The following is a 16,323-nucleotide window of genomic DNA, read 5'->3' on the forward strand; positions in this document are numbered from 1 at the left end:
TTTAGACAAATTTGTGAACAATATTTGAGGCCTTTTGTGTACATAGAAAAAATCTTAGATCTTTGAGTTCAGCTCATGAAAAATGGGAGCAAAAGCAAAAGTGTTGCGTTTATATTTTTGTTCAGTGTATGTGCCAAACTTGTCTGGGGAACAAATCGAGAAGTAACAAAAATATTTTTAATGTTTAAAAGTAAAGAAAATGGAGGATTAGGAGTTCCTGACCTCAGTATTAAATTAAAAAATCCTTTTATTAAAAATGTCTCAAACGCACTCAGCAGATGAGCAGCTTGGACTGAAGGAAGTCAGGCTCGCTGGAAGAAACTAAAGGGGAGAGCCAGGTCCAAAATACCGTATTACAAATGACTCTTTGGTGATGTTACAACAGAGTTTCAAGCTTTGAATATAGACTGGACTGGCTCAACCAATTTGTAAAACAATTAATAATCATAAAAATGGAGGCCTGATTGCATACAAACATGCTCAGGACCAAGACTGCCTCCAGATAACAAAAACCATAAACGATAAAATCTTGTCCGAAAATCTTCGGGACACAGTGTGGTTGATTTCAGTGAACAGACTTCCTGTCAGGACTGTGGGTCAGTGGAGCTGTTTTCTAACTACAAAAAAATGTCCAATGTTTAATTGTGATGAAGACAAAACTTTACAGCATCTGCTGATTGACTGCTACAGAACCACAGAGGTCAGAAATAACATGATCTCTGTAGGTTTTAATATCCAACATGAGTGAGTGTCTCTCTTGACGTCTTGTTGATATTTCTTTTGTATTTCACACAGGTGTGATGACCTCCTTTGTCATGGCTCTCTTATGAGTCAGCACGTGAGTGAGATTGATAATGTGTCTTGTTTTGCTTCGTTTTGTCTTTGCTTATTACTTATATGATGAAACAACTTGGAATGTTTTAAAATTTGCCCTTGACTGATAAATTCTTTGTTTTATTCACAGAAAAAAAAAAAGAGAGAGACGATGATGGCAGTGATTCACAGTCAGTTTTTTTTTCAACAAATACCGCGTGAAATCTGAGTCTTTCATAGAAAAAAAAAAAAGCTATAGAGGTGCAGAGTGTGGGAAGGCAGGCACACGCAGACAGACAGCAACCTCGAGGGTTTTCTTTAGTTCCTCCTAACTTTCGTTTTTTTCTTTCCCCTATAACATGAATTATATTGTTGGGTTTTATTTTAGTTTGAGCTGGAGATCTCCGGTAGTCCAGTTATTTCTTCTTTTGTTTTTATGATTTTGAGTTTTTACCAGTTTATTTAGTTTAGGGGGAGGTGCAGGGAACGACCGTCCATTGCATGGCTGGCCTAGCACCTGCGCACTTTTGTTCATTTTGGCCGAGGTCTCCAGCTCCTTTCTTTTCACTTATTTCAGTAGTGATGATTATGATTTTTGTTAAATAAACAAATTAAAACCCTGTGGGTTTTCAAACTTTTGTGTGGCGTCCTCTTTAAATATGATTGGACAACTCAAAAGGCTCCCCGGTATGTGATTGTCATGATTGGATGACTGGCTGTCAATCAAACTCCTTGTTATGGCAACATGCAACAGCAAAGCCCCCCCGCTACCTGATGTTTTTTCCCCAAAGAGAAGCCTCATCAGTCATACTCGTTACTACTCAATACTGTCTCAGACCAGACCATCATAATGCGTCTGTGCCAAGATAATAACAATTTATTGTCTTACTTTTTGAACAGGTTATAAGTTGGCTAATAATATTATTATTAAACAGGCAGCTAATACCTTGTCTTTTCTCTTTATAAAGACCGGATACGACAGGTAAGAGTTGGGACTTGATGTGACATAACCTGTGACTTGACTTGACTTGACTTGCCCAAGAAAAATGACTTGAGACTAACTTGGGACTTGAACAAAGATGACTTGGTCACAACACTGCTGGTAGAACATACAAAAGTTTTCAATAATACAACTGAACGAGGGGCACAGGCAGCGGTGAGCTGACATGATCAAAATGCTGTGTGCTGAATTTTGAGCTGGGAGGTCGGCTGCTGCTCTCCTCTGATTGGGCATCGCTCTGGGCTGACACCAATCCGTCTCCTCCAGCCAGCAGCGCAGGTGAAGAAGATTAGCCTTAAAGACACACGACTACCCAGGTAGCTACACAACACACAATCAAACACACTCCAACATAATTAGTCACACAGGGGGAGAGGTGAATGGCGGCGACCGTAACACTTACTTAAACTAAATAACACGACTGTAAATCATTTGGTACAAACAAATGTATAAACCTTGATTTTTGTTCAGAGCTCTGTTACTAAAAATTATGGAAAATAATAATAAAACAAATCCACTCCTGTACTTCTGTACATGTAGTCCTTTTCTTTATTCCTCTTCAGTTGTAACCTGTTTTTCCCTTTTTTGGAGACAAGCGTTACAGACTCTTTCTGCTGGACTTTTACACAAACAGCATTAATAAACGTAAGACTTTTTATTCAAAAGTGTTTTAATCATTAACTGCATTCTGACACAGTTCATCACTATTTCTGTTCAAACCATCTATCACTGACCTTATAAAGCTGGATCACCTTTAATCTTTTAACTGGGGTGACACCAAATACTGACCACTGGAAACATGGACATTTATCTATGCAGGGGTGGCCAACCCTGCTCCTGGAGAGCTACCTTCCTTCGTGTTTTAGGTTTCTCCGCACTCTAACACACCTGATTCGAATGTTTCGCTCGTTACCAATCCCCTGAGACGCTTCAGTTGGTTGATAACGAGCAGTTCATTCAAATCAGGTGTGTTAGAGTGCGGAGAAACCTAAAACATGCAGGAAGGTAGCTCTGCAGGAGCAGGGTTGGCCACCCCTGATCTATAACTTCCACACTCTCTTCTTATTTCATTTTTCTAGCTGCACACCTACAGCTACTGCACCTCTCTACACATCTGATATGATAACCAGCTTCCTGGACCACCTTGTATATTGTATTGAAAGCTATTGAAGATAATTATCTACCAAAAATAATGTATGCATGTAAAAGCACAAAAATACACGTACATTCACATTGTGTTACGCTCTTGACCTCATACTATTTACAAGTACTTGGATCTTTCTCACACAGCCAGCGCCGCTTGTCTCCACAGCGGGCGTCGTTCCAGTTGGCCAGCTCTGGGTTGTGATGGTACATCTCCACACAGTCCTCTCTGTTGTTGGGACCACCACGATCCGGCTGACCAGACTGCCAGTATCTATGTAAAAGAACGAGGAGGCGAGGGAGACGTTTAGCTGGATCACAATTTCCATCAGTCAACTTGTGCAGAATCATACAGCATTTTTCTTTTTTACGTATGTTGATGACATATATTGTTTCTCCTTTTGGCATATAATTTAAAGTTGAATTACGTTGGTGTTCTATCCCTAATCTGACCCCATAAAGTAAAATCACATTATGATTTGCGCCTTATTATCCACATAGCTATTCACACGTCTGAGAAAGTCAAAGAAAGTAAGATAGAAAGTCAATAAAAGACATAAAATATACATTGTTCTATACTGTATATTTACTTTGTATACTTCCATTTTCTGTGTCATCATTAAATTAAAGACGTGTTAAAGGGACAATAAATCTTTTTTTGCGTATTGTCCAGAAGAGGGCAGCATAGACGGACAAATTTCAAACACAAAATCACTTAAACTTTACTGAGGTGTAAAAGGGGGCTTTCCCTTTCTTTGGAAAACCCAGAAGACAGAGCTTCTTCTCTGACATCACGACAAGTGTGCATTAGGGTTAGGTTGTTTTTGTTGAACTGTTTCTAGTCTAGTTGACAATTTTGAGTAAAATTCTTCAGTCTAGCTCTGCCGAAAAACATTAATTTCTTAGATACCAAGCTCTTATTTAAATTAACCTTTCTAGCATAAACATTCAGGTTAATCTAAAGGCCTTACGGATTGGTCAGCGCCGATCCATCCACCCATTTGAAGGTCCCGGCGTTGTCATACAGACCGATCCAGAACAAGAGATCAGAATCTCTATCCAGTCGGTACAAGGCCCTCTATTGATTGAGATCACAGGAAATGTAACGTTCGCTTCATTAGTTCTTCTTTAACATCAACAAGAGATACACGTGTAGGTGAATCCATGTACACGTTAACTGCACAGTACCTGTTCCTGTTCACTGTTGATCACCACCAGGTCAGCAGCTTTACTCTGACAGTATTGCCTGCTGTCCTGCCACGTTTTACTCTCAGTTGACAGGAAGTAACATCGGGAGTTGATCTCCCTCCATCCTGCAGGACAGCGAGAAGAGGACACACAACCACCCAGCTCTGGAAGACCAAATAAACACGTCACAGATTATAGTTTGGAGAGAAATACGCATAGCTATTATATATGATAGGAGAGCAGTGGATAAATTACATTACATAAAAGTCAAAAAGAAAGAAATGAACAGGAAGTAAAGTTTTTGTTTTTTTTCACCTAGCAGTCTTTTTTTCAGCCTGTCCCGTTCCTCCTGCACGTCCTTTATCATGTTGTTGAGTTCATTGTTTCGGTTTTCAAGCAGGTTTTTGTCTGCGGTCAGTGCGTTGAATTGGTCTTGTAACCTGTTGAACTGATCATTCCGCTTTTGCTCACAATCCATCTGCAACTCCTTTGCCTGGTTCTGATCTCTGAAATGAGTTGTGTTGCAGTGGGAGGATTCCCTGCTTGAGTACACTGATAATATAGAAACAAAAAGTTACATTTAAAATAGTTCTTTAGGAGGTAATCACAGATATAACTCAGGTCTGGTGTGATTGAAAGTTGTGAAAAAGTGTGTGCAACATGTCAAATTACACCAGAGTTTGTGTCTTTGCAACGCTGTGTTGTTGTTGTTCATGCAACTGTCTGAACAAATTTCAGGTTACATAATGTGAAGAATCCATACTCACGAGTAAGACGCAGAGAAATGTTGAGAGCAGCTTGTATGATACACAGCACGGCAAAGCTTAGGAGAAGTAGCTGGAGTTTTCTCTCTGCAGAATCAGCACACATAGATACAATAAACGTCTATAAGTGCAGTGACAGCTGTGAGGCTGTGATGTTTTGTTGATGTTATAAATGAAGAGATATTTATTCGTTTTCTCTTCCTCTTTTTCTCCCAGTTAAATTCTTCAAATGGCTACAATTACATCTAATGTGGCAAGAATCATGTGAGACAATCAGAGGGTTTTGAAGACCCTGATAGATTTTCTGAACCCTTAATTTGAATTTAAAACCAAAACACAACCGCAGACTTTGTATGCACAATACAGCCAATATATTTCACTTCCACAAACCAATGAAAGTTCAGCAACATTTTCTCAGGTTTACCCCCACAAAAAAAAAAGACTTTAGAGAGCGATAAAAAATGTACGTTGTCCTTAAATCCCTGTCAGTCCTGAGTTTGGTTCCTAGTGTTTCCTGTTTTATTTTGTAGTTCTTGCCCCTTGTATGTCATGTCTTGTTTGACTTCCTTCCTTTGTTCCGTTTCCCGCCTTTTAGATTGCGTGCCCTGCCCTCATTGTGTTCATCTGTGTTAATTAGTCTCACCTGTCCCTGATTAACCTGTGTGTATTGTTCCTACCCTTCTGTGCCAGTTCATTGTGTCTATCGGTGTGTCCGAAACCGCTTACTGTTATACTAATCATACTAATCATACTAACCGTGACGTAAAAATTGAGTATGTCATGCGTTCCCATCTCATAGTATGCAATTTTCTGTATGCGAGAAATGCCCGGATGTATACTAGATCGGCCCGGATATTTGAGTATGAGACGGGAGATCACTGGTTGTACTCCGCCGCCCCAAAATGCATTGCAGCTATTCAGCTTCTACTATGGCGGAGATGGACCGGAGATCAGACCGGACATACGTAAACGATTAAGTCACGTGATACGGAGAAGACGGCTCTGATTATGATGCGAACGGCATCCTAATGGTCAGGTTAGTAGGCAGTATGCAGTAAATACTGTTTGAGTATGTAGTAGGCAGTATGTTAGTATGCGGTTTCAGACACAGCCCTTCCTCCCGTGAATTTGTTCCTCATGTTTCTGCCCTGGATGATCCTCGTGCCTCCCCTGACTCCTCGTGTTCCCTTGGATTGTCTGTTCTTTTTTGCTCTGCCCTCTGATTTTCCGTTTTTGTCTTTTGTTGGATTTTAGATTTTGTTTTTGCATTTTTACTCAGTTAATTAAACTCCTTGCCATTGTCTGCACCTGGGTCCTTTAGCTTTTTATTTTACCCAAACCGTGACAGTACTATACTTGCTTTCATGCATGGCTCACCCTGTTATAAGGGTAGCATGGCTCTCAAGCAAACAGAAAGCTTAAAAGGAAAGTTGGCAACTTGGCACGAGGCTTTTAACATTATATTCACTATTCACTCTAAAATCATTTGGGGCTTAAGCCAGTGCCCACCAGAACTTGCCGCCCTAGGCAGCCGGCCCAGAATATGTCCCTTTTATAAACCCTGATCTGTCTCTTCATCTTTTTGATCTATTCAAAGTTGAGAGAGAATTTTTAGAGAGAAGCTAGACAGTGTAGTCTCCCAAGCTATGATCTCGATGTCCACATTTTCATGTGTAGCTGTAGCTAGAAATGTAGGAAATGCCATTCAAAATCTGGTTCTCATTTGTTGTGTAAGGTACATTTACATGATGTGATGTGTGTTATTACCTGTTTGATTTCCATTCTCACTGCGTTTCCATCCAGGCCTTGGTCGCTCATTAATATAATCTGCTATCTCCATTGGCTGCATCCTCTTGATGGTCTTGATGCATGTGTGAGAAGACAGGTTCAGGGTGATCAGAACACTGAGATGTGTTTACCCTCTTGTGGTGTCTCCAGAATGAGCTAAGACACTGATTACAACATGGTGTACAAGAGACTAAAAAAGAGGATCTTGTAAACTCTTTAAGGTTTGGGGTTCCATGTGCAGTTCAGTTTCTGTTGAAAAAAAAGTCCGACATGAGCAGGGTGAAAAAAAGACACAGGAAGCTGATTGCATCACGGTACATATTCCGATATATATTATCTGTACTATCTAGCAGTTTCACGATAGCACTTGCAGTACACCTACGCTATAGGAAAAAGATAAGCAGTCCTAAACATAACATATAGATCCAGCGCAGCTCAGTACCAACACTTAACAGGAAGTGGCAACATGAGTAATGCCTAAACGTTTAGTGTCAGCACAAAGACAGAAACATCTGCATTTGCGGGGAAGAATACTTGACCCTATTAAAAGAAAGATGTATCATAACACTCTCTGATTCTCTCTATATGTAACAGGCGTGGATTGTGCCAGCGGTAGCCTAACTAAGTAGAGGATCGTGTAGATTGTCGCCTACTGAGACCGTGACCAATGACGAAGAAATGTGACACTTCCGTCATCACCCCTCTCATCAGAGAAGCTATGTGACGAGCTGCATGACAAACTACATCATCAGCTATGTGACAAGTTGCGTATCAAGTTACATGACTGTGATAAATATGTGACAAGCTATGTGATAGCTACTTGACAAGCTACAAGAATACTTTACATTTGCCAGATCTGTTTTCACAATATCTTCTAAGACCCTTTTTTTCATCTATATTTTTGTTATTGTATGAAGCTTTGTTTTGCGACAACAATGATTGAAATAAAAGAATAATACTGTAATTTACTAATCAAGAACGACAGTGTTAAAATAGTATGATTTTGTAGAATTTATTCAATTAAAGCAGTAAGTATGTACAATGCTCAACTGTCCTTCAAATTTTATGAGTGCAATAAACATTTATACTCAGAGAGAAAATCGTGATTCTCATTTTATCTCATTTTATTTTATCTCATTTTCAGAAATCCACCAGACAAACTCCTGCATGTTCTTGTTAACTCTCCTTGCTCCTCACTCTCCTTCACATCTCTCAATCATGCCGTCACTGCATGCACAGCACGTGATCCAATAGACAAAAAAAACTCCATCTGGGTCTACCTCCACTTCACCAAAAAGATATCACTCTGAGTAATAATCATATTTTTGACAACAGAAATGAAATAAAATACAGTTTAAATACATAAAGCATTTTAAACATTCAATTAACTTTAAATTTTAAAATAAACGTATTTAAATCACTCTTTTAAACCAGTTTAAAACTCATGTATTTATTTATTAACCTATTTATTGAAAACAACTACATCACCTTTTTTAAACAGGGCTTCAAAAGCGTACAGTCAATATTGAACATTGACATTGTCTGTTGATGTTAAAGTAAATGTTGATACGTTTAACACCACGTTTAACTCCCACAGCTAACCTCAACCAACAAACCCACATGTTTGCTTTAAGAAACTTCTGTCTGCTCCCCCAGTATTTAGTCAATGAAAGAGGAAGTAAAGTGTCATTGATTGTGCAACACCAGTGTCACAGCAGAACAATTTACACTGCAGTTTGTGACGATCTGCCTTGACAGTTGAACCCAAAAGCACGACAACAGACAAGGACACAAAGTAAATAAGTAAGATTTATTTATTAAATAAATCCAACAAATCAATAAACAATAAATCAAATCAATCAACAATAAAAGGGCAAGAGGAAATCCCTGAACTACTCTCCTAACTTATACTAACCTGAAAAACCTATCTAGTCTGAGAATAATGAAGAGACATGACACAGTTGCAAGTGTTGATTTCTTCAAAGACACGTCAGTTTATAGGAAATGATGTAAGCATGGTTTTCCTTTGGATTACTAGGTTATATATTTGGACCAATATATAAGGTTAGTTTGAGGTGTATAGCAGTTCAGACTAAATACATATGCATATAGGACCTTACATAAGCGTAACTTCATTTCTCAATTTGCTTTTTCAGTTTTCAGCAGTGGAACGAGAAGCTTCTTTCTCTGTTTGCTTAATGGATTTTAAAATAAACCCAAATCTTGTGTCCATTCACCTCAGTATGTCTGACTTGCCCGGCAAACAGTGGAGCCAAAGTTTTTTACTCAGAAATGTTGCCCTCTGTTGACTTGTATCTTGTAAAATTCGATTGTGACGCCTCAGTGGGGAAGTAGACGAGTGAATGAATATTTGTACTGTGTTGTATTCAAGTTGAAATCTTAATCTACCATTATTATATTTTTGTATTAAAATCATAAATGTATTTAATTTACTGTAATACCTTTGAAATACAACAGAGGAAACTTGAGAGTTCTTAGAAGTGTGAACACTGAAGACCTAAAAAAGAGGAAGAACAAAAATGCAATGCTTTAATAGGAAAGACAAAAATATAATAGCAGAAGTTTACTAACCATCAGTCTCATCTTCATATTCTAACAACACATGGCAGAACACATCACCGTGCACTCTCACGCTCCAGTCCGTGGAATATATAGTGACATCATCGTCCCTGAAGAGCAACCTGAGAGCACCATGGACTATGTAAATGTACCTGATGCTTCAGCCAGCAGTAATGCTATGAAGGACGCTGCAGTGTATGGTGAGAAAAAAGTTAGTGATTCAGAAAAGATGAGAAACAATCATTTTATCCTGGTTTTGGTGAACATATAAAAAGATGTAAAAACAGTCTTGATTTGCTTTGATGTGATGAAAGTGTATTCAATCCTTATGCACTATAGACCATTAACTATATTATTATTTAATTTATCAACCTGAATGTTTTGATTTCTGCTGGGATTTTGTAGTTGTAAATCTCAGATGCCAAGCTCACCGGCCTATATACAGGCAGGCCTCCCACAATGCAAACAGAGCAGAATGAACTGGGTAAGTTTGTGAACCTGCTTCTGTGAAGACGCTGCTGAGGACTTTGTCTGTCTGATTCCTTCACTCAGAGAGAAAACACTTCAGACTGGTCACTGTGAGCTTTGGACTCTTGTGTATCCTTCAAGCTGCGCTCAACATTTCACTGCGTCTCGCTTTCTGTGAGTCACTTTAAACAGACTTTTTAGAAACTCTCCATTTTTATAATACTAATGTTAACAGATTAATAATTGCATTTACAATAAATCACAGTAACTTTCCCTGATGGGTTTCTAAGTATGTTTGTGTTGCAATATATTTCCAGTGTGTATAAAGCTTGTTCCGTTATGACAAAACCTGTTGCTGACTCATTATTGTGAAAGTATGTGACTGTCATGTTACTTCCTGCTTCATATGTTTGCCCTTTAAATAAACAAAACTCATCTAAACGTGCGTATACTAATTTTACATTAAGCCACACATATTTTTTAATCTGGTTTGTTCCTAATCTGCTTCTGCCAACACGTCCAAGTGTCCTTGAGGAAAATACTGAACCCCAAATTGAAAAACAAAACAAATATTGTTGTATTGTAATTTAATGCTAAAAATACAAATTGTCAATTAAAGGTTTCTGCTTTTTCAGACAGCTGTGGCAGTGAGACACCAGATATAGAGGCCAGCTGCAAAAACATGACTGAGACAAAACTGATGAACTTTGGTAAGTGGGAGGATGAAACATGTCTTTACCAGGAGTCAAAGTTTGAAACGACTTAATTCAATATGATAAAACAAAAAAGAAAATAAATATTGTTTATTATTTTAATGTCTTTCTTGTAAATGTGGTGCCTATAGGGCTACAGTGCGACAGAAGTACTTTAAAATACAGATATCCCAAAAATTGCAATTGTAAATGCTGAAGCTTGACACTGAACAAAAATCCATTTTAAAATGTACTTATTCATTTGTCTTTAAAAATTTGTCACAAAAAACAAGACTTTTTTTTATTATGTTCTCTTTTCTGCTTTACGTTTTGTAATGCATAATTGCATTAGCAAATGCCCACTTGTTAAAAGTGCTAAATGTATGAACTGATTATAATCAAACACTGTAGATGCAGAGGCAGAGGCCGAGCTGCCCCTTCCAGTGGGCAGATATGGGACTTTGTTTTAGAAAATGTTAATATAGCAAGACAAATCCTGTTTGAGTTGTGCCAAACTCCAGATATAATTGTTCTCTTTGCTGTTATCCATAACAGAACACTATTTCCAACAAGGATGGGTGTATCTCCATCCCAGTTTCTATTATATTTCTTCTACAAAGAAATCTTGGCAAGAAAGCAGAGAGGACTGTCAGCAGCGAGGTGCAGACCTGCTGATAATAAACAGCAAAGAAGAGCAGGTGTGTATTCATGTGTGAGTGAACATGAGTTTGAAACAATAATAACAGAAAGAGTGAACAATACAATGCCACTTTAGAAATTGTTTATAATGTATATGTTTATTGTTTATTGTGTATAAACAGGACTTCTCTAGAAAATTCCATAAGCTAATGTGGATTGGACTGACTCAGAGACAATCCAGAGGAATATGGAAATGGGTGGATGGCACTCTGCTTACCAAAAGGTTCACACATTTACTCAAAAATAACAAAAATAACAATAACTTTATTGATCCCCAAAGGGAAATTCACTTGTCTGGCATCTCATCATAGATTCAAACTGAGACTTAAAGGCCTTAATGCTTCATTTCCTATTTTTGCTTAACTGATGTGTAAATATTCACAGGGCACATTTTGCAACTTAAACCTTACCATAGTCAAGTATATTACTGCTTAGGCTTCTGAAGGTAAACTATTTATTTTCATTTTTGTTTGTTTTAGCTACTGGGGTCCTGGGGAGCCAAACAGCTATCAAGGCAAAACAGAAGATTGTGCAGAGATAAAGTTGCATGATAATGAAAACAGCTGGAATGATATACCATGTGGAGATCAAAACTTCTGGATCTGTGAAAAGACTGGGCCTTATAAGACGTAAGGGACATAATTAGAACCAAGTATTTAACACAGCCATGTATTAAGACATATTAAACCACCGCTGAGAAATGAACTTCATTTACTTTTCTGCATATTCTGAAAAACTATTTCACAATCATGTAATTCTTTAAGTAAGTTACTACGTTGTATGCAATTATTGACAGGGATGAAATGAATGGAGCTGTGTAAGTTTTGTTTTTAAAGTTTAATTCTTAAATCAGAATGGAACTGAGTTATTTTTCCTGAGCAGAGGCCTTATCTATATTCAGTCTTCTGCCGAGGTTGTTTTTGTTGTTATTCTCTTTAATCCATAAAAATAGTGCTCTGAATCCCATCAAGGCAAGGATTGCACATGTACATGTGCAACTGATTCATTATTTGGTTTAACTTTTTGTATCTTATAAAAAACTGTTTGAGTCATATGATGCATATCATGAGTCTGAGTCATATCCCTCTATGGAACGATGTTGCCTCTAGGCAACATACCCATATTTGGCTTTTTACACTCACACAATACATCCCCAGTTACGATGCAATACTTTAAAAAAGAGGACCATAAGGAACCAATAGCACTGTTTGAATTTGCCACATGACACTCTGGAGGCCAGCCTGAATCCCTTTTTTGCAGACTTTCTCACAAGGATCAGCTCAGCCATTTCTCTCCACAAAAATGGTCCTAAAAATGTCTTTTCCTGGCCTTTTTGAGTCTGGAAAAAAATGTATTCACAATAATAGATGAGTAAAGCTTAATTTCTAAAAGTTTAATGTACTATATTTGCTAATTAAGTAATGAAAACTTGTCAAAATGCAAATGTTGCCTTGAGGCAACACCGTACCATTATGGATTCACCATGACATTTTGGTATTGTGTATTTAGGTATATATACTGTTCAAAAGCATACCAGTCATCATCATTTTCTTTTTATCTCTACAATTTAACCTAGCTAAATTTGATGTAGTAAAGTTAAGTTCAGGCTATTACCGTACACTGTAGGCTATAGTTTACAATTACAGTGAACTTTTTGAGTCTTTTTTGCAGAGCACATGCTTATATTTTATATATTTCTTTATACACAGGAGACTGACAGACACTCGTGACATTGAAAACAATCATTCAAATGGCATGCATTGTAACCTGTTGAGGCTACTGAGTATTTTCCATGTGTTTTTAAATACATTTGGTCAAATTTGAAACAATAACGCTTTTTTCATTACTTACCATTATGGTACAGTGTTGTCTCAAGGCAACGCACCCCAAAAAGTACCCCCAAAACTGCCATCATAATGCATACCATAGAGGGATATGATTGCAAGGCCAAAGGTCAAGAGAAGAAAGGTGAAATACAAATAAGGCCTGATGAGTCATCCCAGAGGAAACCTGCAAGTTTTGGTATATCAACATGAGTTTGGTAATGGAAAAGTGGATATTGGGGATTTTTTATATTGGGGAGCTGGGTCGCAATATTTTTTGTTGATTGCTATTTTCTTATATAACTGTGATTACTTTGATTGTGAGTTGATGCACGTTATCATGAGTTGATCCTCTTATTTGTTGTTAATAAAAGGTTAAACACATTTTTTTGGATCTCAGTTGTTTTGCTAAGTGTGTCAGATAAGTACTAGGCCCAACCTCAGCCTCTCAGCGACTTATTTGTGCCATGAAGTCGCTACATCGCCATTTGGTGTCATGTGTGTGTAAATAAGGCAAATCCACTTTTCTAAATGAACAAAACTGCAACAGACAGACTTGTGAAACATACTATCTGACCCTAGTCAGTCTACAGACAGATTCATGTTCAACCAAAATGGAATGCGCTCATCATACAGCTGCAATTTATGTACCAAGGTGGTCACCACAAACATTTCCAGCACCAGACATGTGTTTACAGGGATTGGCTCCTTAGGTTTGTGACGTTTCAAAGCTGCCAATCTGAAAACGTGTTGTTCAGCCTGTCCTTGGTACACTGCAGTTTAAAAGCAGACAGGCCCAGCCATGGAGATGCCTGATAATGTTGTCCCTGATATGTCTTGTAGCACATGAAAAACACCACATGGAGATGTTTACAAGGTTATAAACGCTTGATATTCACTGGAGGGGGTCTTTTAAGGGAATGCTCCCTAACCTTCAGCCAGCAACCTATCAGACTCCTTCCCCTCTAGGGTGGGAGGAGGATGCCCTGACTACTAGGGCTTCCTATTGCCAGTTCTATGAGGACAGGCCAGTAGAGAGGGAAGTAGAAGCTTTCAGCCATCTCTCCAAAAGAGGCTCCCAGCAGACAGGAAGTAGATCTGGAGCGGGCTCTGAGGCTGCTCCAGCAACAGTTAAGCAAGTAGTTCTTGGGCCTGGGTGAGGCTCCAACGACAGGCATTCAGGTTAGTGTGTTATTTAGGCTGGTCCCAAAGCAAGCTGTTTTTATGGTGCTGCCATCCCAGCCAAATACTGAGGAGCTCCAAAATTGCTGGCCAGACCTGAAGTCTCTATCTTGCCACACAGCTGATGGCAGAGCCCTGGCCTCTATGCATAATGTTAGCAGTCATGTTATGTGGAGGTTGCAGGTCTAGGTAGAAGAAAATACAACTAAAGGAAGGGTTGTAGCCATTTGTAGAATTTATTTGGGACTATCTGGGAGAAAAAGAGGAAGAGAAAATGATTAAATGTCTCTTCATTTATAACATCAACAAAACATCACAGCCTCACAGCTGTCACTGCACTTACAGACGTTTATTGTATCTATGTGTGCTGATTCTGCAGAGAGAAAACTCCAGCTACTTCTCCTAAGCTTTGCCGTGCTGTGTATCATACAAGCTGCTCTCAACGTTTCTCTGCGTCTTACTCGTGAGTATGGATTCTTTACATTATGTAACCTGAAATTTGTTCAGACAGTTGCATGAACAACAACACAGCGTTGCAAAGACACAAACTCTGGTGTAATTTGACATGTTGCACACACTTTTTCACAACTTTCAGTCACACCAGACCTGAGTTATATCTGTGATTACCTCCTAAAGAACTATTTTAAATGTAACTTTTTGTTTTTATATTATCAGTGTACTCAAGCAGGGAATCCTCCCACTGCAACACAACTCATTTCAGAGATCAGAACCAGGCAGATGAGTTGCAGATGGATTGTGAGCAAAAGCGGAATGATCAGTTCAACAGGTTACAAGACAAATTCAACGCACTGACCGCAGACAAAAACCTGCTTGAAAACCGAAACAATGAACTCAACAACATGATAAAGGACGTGCAGGAGGAACGGGACAGGCTGAAAAAAAGACTGACAGGTGAAAAAAACAAAAACTTTACTTCCTGTTCATTTCTTTCTTTTTAACTTTTATGTAATGTCATTCATCCACTGCTCTCCTATCATATATAATAGCTATGCGTATTTCTCTCCAAACTATAATCTGTGACGTGTTTATTTGGTCTTCCAGAGCTGGGTGGTTGTGTGTCCTCTTCTCGCTGTCCTGCAGGATGGAGGGAGATCAACTCCCGATGTTACTTCCTGTCAACTGAGAGTAAAACGTGGCAGGACAGCAGGCAATACTGTCAGAGTAAAGCTGCTGACCTGGTGGTGATCAACAGTGAACAGGAACAGGTACTGTGCAGTTAACGTGTACATGGATTCACCTACACGTGTATCTCTGGCTTCATTAGTTCTTCTTTAACATCAACAAATGTTACATTTCCTGTGATCTCAATCAACAGAGGGCCTTGTACCGACTGGATAGAGATTCTGATCTCTTGTTCTGGATCGGTCTGTATGACAACGCCGGGACCTTCAAATGGGTGGATGGATCGGCGCTGACCAATCCGTAAGGCCTTTAGATTAACCTGAATGTTTATGCTAGAAAGGTTAATTTAAATAAGAGCCTGGTATCTAAGAAATTAATGTTTTTCGGCAGAGCTAGACTGAAGAATTTTACTCAAAATTGTCAACCAGACAACAGTTCAACAAAAAACAACCTAACCCTAATGCACACTTGTCGTGATGTCACAGAAGAAGCTCTGTCTTCTGGGTTTTCAAAAGAAAGGGAAAGCCCCCTTTTACACCTCAGTAAAGTTTAAGTGATTTTGTGTTTGAAATTTGTCCGTCTATGCTGCCCTCTTCTGGACAATACGCAAAAAAAGATTTATTGTCCCTTACACAATATTTGTCTTTAATTTAATGATGACACAGAAAATGGAAGTATACAAAGTAAATATACTGTATATAGCAATGTATATTTTGTCTTTTATTGACTTGGGGGGGGGGGGGGGGGCGCTACTGCAATAGGATGCCAGCTGACATGGTTGCCATATTAGTTCTAAATGTTAGGGCTTAGGTCTAAATAAGTGATAACGTATAGTGTGCGGGTTTAGCTCAATGTAAGGCTGTGGCTGTGTAATAAATGTAGTGAAAGACCAACATGTGTAGACTTTCATGTCTGTTGGCAGTGCACTGTGCTTTTATGCTGCTTGTATTTGCAATTTTTTTCTTTTAGATCAGATTACAAAAAATTGTAACACTGCAGAATTGCAGTTAGTTGTTTTCCTGAAAGTTGTTAGAATGACT

General features: G+C 38.6%; 3 protein-coding genes across 3 annotated transcripts; 2 read left to right on the forward strand and 1 right to left on the reverse strand.

Annotated features, from left to right (window-relative positions):
* Positions 1-2,873: 2,873 nt before the first annotated feature.
* LOC138595357 (CD209 antigen-like protein A) lies at positions 2,874-6,856 on the reverse strand. Its single transcript, XM_069666735.1, has 6 exons — positions 6,676-6,856; positions 4,912-4,995; positions 4,460-4,696; positions 4,145-4,308; positions 3,928-4,034; positions 2,874-3,230 (listed from the first exon to the last, which is right to left on the reverse strand). Exons 1-6 carry the CDS (start codon positions 6,755-6,757, stop codon positions 3,071-3,073), a joined length of 834 nt encoding a protein of 277 aa, XP_069522836.1. The 5' UTR covers positions 6,758-6,856; the 3' UTR covers positions 2,874-3,070.
* Positions 6,857-9,319: 2,463 nt separating this feature from the next.
* On the forward strand, positions 9,320-11,794 carry LOC138594419 (CD209 antigen-like protein E). Its single transcript, XM_069665488.1, has 6 exons — positions 9,320-9,476; positions 9,829-9,922; positions 10,862-10,866; positions 10,992-11,146; positions 11,258-11,358; positions 11,615-11,794. The coding sequence occupies exons 1-6, from the start codon at positions 9,320-9,322 to the stop codon at positions 11,766-11,768; spliced, it is 666 nt and encodes a 221-aa protein (XP_069521589.1). The 3' UTR covers positions 11,769-11,794.
* Positions 11,795-14,500: 2,706 nt separating this feature from the next.
* LOC138594422 (C-type lectin domain family 10 member A-like) lies at positions 14,501-15,587 on the forward strand. Its single transcript, XM_069665493.1, has 4 exons — positions 14,501-14,603; positions 14,816-15,052; positions 15,203-15,366; positions 15,477-15,587. Exons 1-4 carry the CDS (start codon positions 14,501-14,503, stop codon positions 15,585-15,587), a joined length of 615 nt encoding a protein of 204 aa, XP_069521594.1.
* The last annotated feature ends 736 nt before the right edge of the window (positions 15,588-16,323 follow it).

This window comes from Semicossyphus pulcher, unplaced genomic scaffold (genome assembly GCF_022749685.1).
Source record: "Semicossyphus pulcher isolate SPU_LCO1_2020_fin unplaced genomic scaffold, fSemPul1.0.p SCAF_17, whole genome shotgun sequence".
Lineage (NCBI taxonomy): Eukaryota > Metazoa > Chordata > Actinopteri > Labriformes > Labridae > Semicossyphus > Semicossyphus pulcher.

What these genes read in the sequence shown, in the direction of transcription:
- LOC138594419 (XM_069665488.1), top strand. Translation starts at nt 9,320, where the DNA reads ATGGCAGAACACATCACCGTGCACTCTCACGCTCCAGTCCGTGGAATA. An exon ending in GAAGGACGCTGCAGTGTATG is followed by an intron (nt 9,477 to 9,828) that starts GTGAGAAAAAAG and finishes TCCTTCACTCAG; the next exon opens with AGAGAAAACACTTCAGACTG. An exon ending in GGCACTCTGCTTACCAAAAG is followed by an intron (nt 11,359 to 11,614) that starts GTTCACACATTT and finishes TGTTTGTTTTAG; the next exon opens with CTACTGGGGTCCTGGGGAGC.
- LOC138594422 (XM_069665493.1), top strand. Translation starts at nt 14,501, where the DNA reads ATGTGTGCTGATTCTGCAGAGAGAAAACTCCAGCTACTTCTCCTAAGC. An exon ending in GCTGAAAAAAAGACTGACAG is followed by an intron (nt 15,053 to 15,202) that starts GTGAAAAAAACA and finishes TTGGTCTTCCAG; the next exon opens with AGCTGGGTGGTTGTGTGTCC. An exon ending in TCAACAGTGAACAGGAACAG is followed by an intron (nt 15,367 to 15,476) that starts GTACTGTGCAGT and finishes CTCAATCAACAG; the next exon opens with AGGGCCTTGTACCGACTGGA.
- LOC138595357 (XM_069666735.1), bottom strand. Translation starts at nt 6,757, where the DNA reads ATGCAGCCAATGGAGATAGCAGATTATATTAATGAGCGACCAAGGCCT. An exon ending in CATTTCTCTGCGTCTTACTC is followed by an intron (nt 4,697 to 4,911) that starts GTGAGTATGGAT and finishes CTATATTATCAG; the next exon opens with TGTACTCAAGCAGGGAATCC. An exon ending in GCTGAAAAAAAGACTGCTAG is followed by an intron (nt 4,309 to 4,459) that starts GTGAAAAAAAAC and finishes TTGGTCTTCCAG; the next exon opens with AGCTGGGTGGTTGTGTGTCC.